General features: G+C 40.8%; 1 protein-coding gene across 1 annotated transcript; it reads right to left on the bottom strand.

Moving 5' to 3' along the window:
- Nucleotides 1-495: 495 nt before the first annotated feature.
- On the bottom strand, nucleotides 496-3,025 carry LOC126694544 (G-type lectin S-receptor-like serine/threonine-protein kinase LECRK3). The gene has a single exon (XM_050390882.1). The coding sequence runs from the start codon at nucleotides 3,021-3,023 to the stop codon at nucleotides 666-668; it is 2,358 nt and encodes a 785-aa protein (XP_050246839.1). The 5' UTR covers nucleotides 3,024-3,025; the 3' UTR covers nucleotides 496-665.
- Between the last annotated feature and the right edge of the window lie 475 nt (nucleotides 3,026-3,500).

The following is a 3,500-nucleotide window of genomic DNA, read 5'->3' as shown; positions in this document are numbered from 1 at the left end:
ACTCACACACACAAAACACATTGCACTATCAGCCTATCACAATGGCAAAATAGAGACAGAGAGGATAGACATCATATGGTGCTATATTTTTTTCAAAATGTGGGGGGGGGGGGGGGGGGGGGGGGGGGCATGGGCCCCCTCTGCCCTAACGTGGATCCGTCTCTGTTGGTTGAACTTTTTGGAGATTTTTTCATTAAATTTTAAGATACATTTGGCATGGAATTTGTATAAGATATTGTGGCTGCTGGCTATTGCTCACAACAAGAACCATGGGTATCTGCCTCGCATTGTAGAGTAACATATGTTAGAAATGGAGACTGTTAAATCTTTTATCTTCTGGGGTGAGCATTTTAACTTGCCAAAGACAAGCATTCATGATGCACAATATTCGCGTCTTGTTTCAAGTAATTCTCTAAACATTTATTATATGAGAATTTCACATTAGTAATACATTTGTTTCAAAATGAAAATACAACACGCCCATGCATCATGTGTCACCACTTATTTGTACAAATGAGAAACAAAAATTTAAACTTTTGGGGAAATCGATTACATGGAGGGAGTTGTTGGACATGGGGGAACTGGTACTTCAGTAATACCTTCTAATGTGTCACCACTTATTTGTACAAATGAGAAACAAAAATTTAAACTTTAGGGGAAATCGATTACATGGAGGGAGTAGTTGGACATGGGGGAACTGGTACTTCAGTAATACCTTCTAACATCAAGACAACACACTTCATAGAGGGACGAAGAGCTGGTTCTTCTTGAATACACCACAGTCCCACCTTCACCATTTTCTCCAAGCTCATTTTATCTACTTCTTCACCACTAACAAGCTTATTTAACTCTCCAGCAGCAAAGCACTTATAGGCCCAAGAAGGAAGGACAATCTCCTCTTCAGCGGATGCATTAACATCTATGTTCTTTCTGCAAGATACAATTTCCAAGAGCACAATCCCATAACTATAAACATCTGCCCTCACTGATATAGGGATGTTCTTATGCCATTCTGGTGCCACATACCCTCTTGTTCCTCTGGCCCCTGTGAAAGTCCTTGTCTGATCTGGCATTAAGAACTTGTCCAGCCCAAAGTCAGAGATTTTAGCATTCCAACAATCATCCATCAAAATGTTTTTAGGCTTTATATCACAATGAATGATAGGGGCCTCACACTCTTCATGTAGATAGAGAATTCCTCTTGCAACATCCAATGCAATTCTCAATCTCTCAGTCCAATGTGGACGCAATATGACCCCAAACAGTAGGTCAGCAAGGGAACCATTGCTCATGTATTCATAAATCAGAAGCCTTTTAGAGTCCTCAGTACAGAAACCCAGCAACCGAACCAAGTTCCTGTGATGGGTTCTTCCAATTGCTCGCATCTCCGCACGGAACTCTCTTTCACCTTCTTCAACTAATTTTTCTAGTCGCTTCACCGCAACAAGTTTTTTACCTTTGCCTATAGCACCTTTGTAAACTGCTCCAAAAGAACCTTTACCCAACTCCTCCTTAAAACCCTTTGTTACTCTTTTGAGCTCGTTGTACGTGAACAATCTCAAGGTTACCTCCTCAGGCAGGCCCAACTTACCATTATGTAACAGCCGTTTGTACCTTAAAACTCGCATTTTGAAAATGAATCTGCCAAAGATTGCAAGAGCAACACATGACAAAACAGTAAAACCTATCATTTCAAGAACTATTTGTACCATCTCTGTTTTTCTTGTGATCATGAGGGGTGGATTCAAGAGCGCCGTGTGCCCGACTTTGAAGAACGCCATGTGCCCATCTGCGGTATCTCTTCTAACATATTTCAGTGGAAACTGTTGTTTCTGGCAGGAATTATTATTCTTGAAGAGTGCCGCCCCACAATTGCAGTCTTCCAAACATGAGCTGCTGCATTCTTCCATTGACATTTCTGCAGCAAAATACGGAATGTCTCCCCACGTCATATTCTCCATAGTACTGATGTAATAAAAGGTTGCATTTTCTTTCGCACCTCTACACCCTGCTCTTGAAAAGTTTCTCTCACAACCAAGAGTCCTTCTATTGGGGTCTACAAAATCGTGCCCAGGAAGGCAACGACAGTCGCTTTGGTTGTTGTCTTGCGTACAAAAGCTATTGAAGCCACATGAACCCTTTACATCACATGGATTGCTTGGCGCTGACCACAAACGAGATACATTGTAGTTGCCATTCTCATAGTAGGTGTGAGAATACAATCGGAAAATTCCATCAACATCAAGAGTTGCACGATATATGGTATTGTTGTTGTTGTTGGGGTTGATGCCTCCATAGAAATTGGAATACAGGGTAAGGACGGTTGCTCCAGTGGATTCATTGATGAGGATTAAACTGCCGTTAAAATCAAGATAAAGTTGGTTTTTGTGGACACCCCCAGGAATATATGTACCAGAAGCCCAGTAGGCATCTGGCGGGTTGTCTTCACTGGTTACTGGGTATAAAACAAGGTTTCCATCCGGCTGCATCCTGAGATAAAACTGTCCAGGTGAGTGGTCACTCTTATTTAAACTGGAGTACAGTTGACTTCCAGAAGACAGAGTCTGGCCTCCTAAAATGGTATCGGTAGGATTTTCAAAACTCTGCCATATGGGCTTGTTATCCGTGTCATAAAGCACAAAATTACCAGAATCAAGCATGGCTGCATAGGAAGCGGATTCTTTTGCACTACTAGCAATGAACTGTTCCTGTCCTTGCTCTGTTCGTAACACAAGCTTACCATCCCGGTTAAAATACACCATTGCATTCGAGGTGACCAGTGGATCATCGCGATTTGCTGTCCACACAACTGTTCTATTGTCTTGACTAACCAACCATATTCCCACCGCAAAGCCACTGCCTTGCTGATAGAACCCAAATGCAAATCGGTTAGAAGGAGAAAGCCATGAGCCAGGGTAGGTGAGTAAAGCACTACTGCTTATTGAGCTATCTTGCTTTGGTTGAGCCATTCCACACACAAAGGCTATGGACAGGACTAAGAAAACAATGGATATGGAAGCCATGGGAAGGGTACGAAGGGATGAGAGAAGCATAATACTAGTAGGTAAGATTTAACGAGAGACACGAGCAAGCTACTTAATAAAGCGGTGAAAATTTTTGGAAAAATTGTTCGTCAATATTCAGGGCCTGTTTGGTAATGTTGTTCTAGTAACGTTGTTTATATTTTTTAGAAATACGTGTGGATGAAAAGGTGTGTAGAAATACGTGTAATGTTGTTTAAAAACTGAAAACTATTGTTTAAATTGTGGTACTAAACACCCCCTCACTGAGGGAAAATATCCTTTCAGACTATGTTCACTATTTAACATTAATATTAACAATTAATACAAAAACGTTGGTATTTTAAAAGATGACAAATGCTCATACAACTCTGAATTTTAAGGTAGTGGTCATTACACTTCTTGAACTTTTATTTTACCAATTTACTTCATAAACTGTATGTAACTACCAAATCAACAAGTCCATTAGTCTTCCGTTAA

This window comes from Quercus robur, chromosome 8, assembly GCF_932294415.1.
Source record: "Quercus robur chromosome 8, dhQueRobu3.1, whole genome shotgun sequence".
NCBI lineage: Eukaryota > Viridiplantae > Streptophyta > Magnoliopsida > Fagales > Fagaceae > Quercus > Quercus robur.
Note: the sequence above shows the minus strand (reverse complement) of the source record. Positions and strands in the feature narration are given on the sequence as shown.

What these genes read in the sequence shown, in the direction of transcription:
- LOC126694544 (XM_050390882.1), bottom strand. Translation starts at nt 3,023, where the DNA reads ATGGCTTCCATATCCATTGTTTTCTTAGTCCTGTCCATAGCCTTTGTG.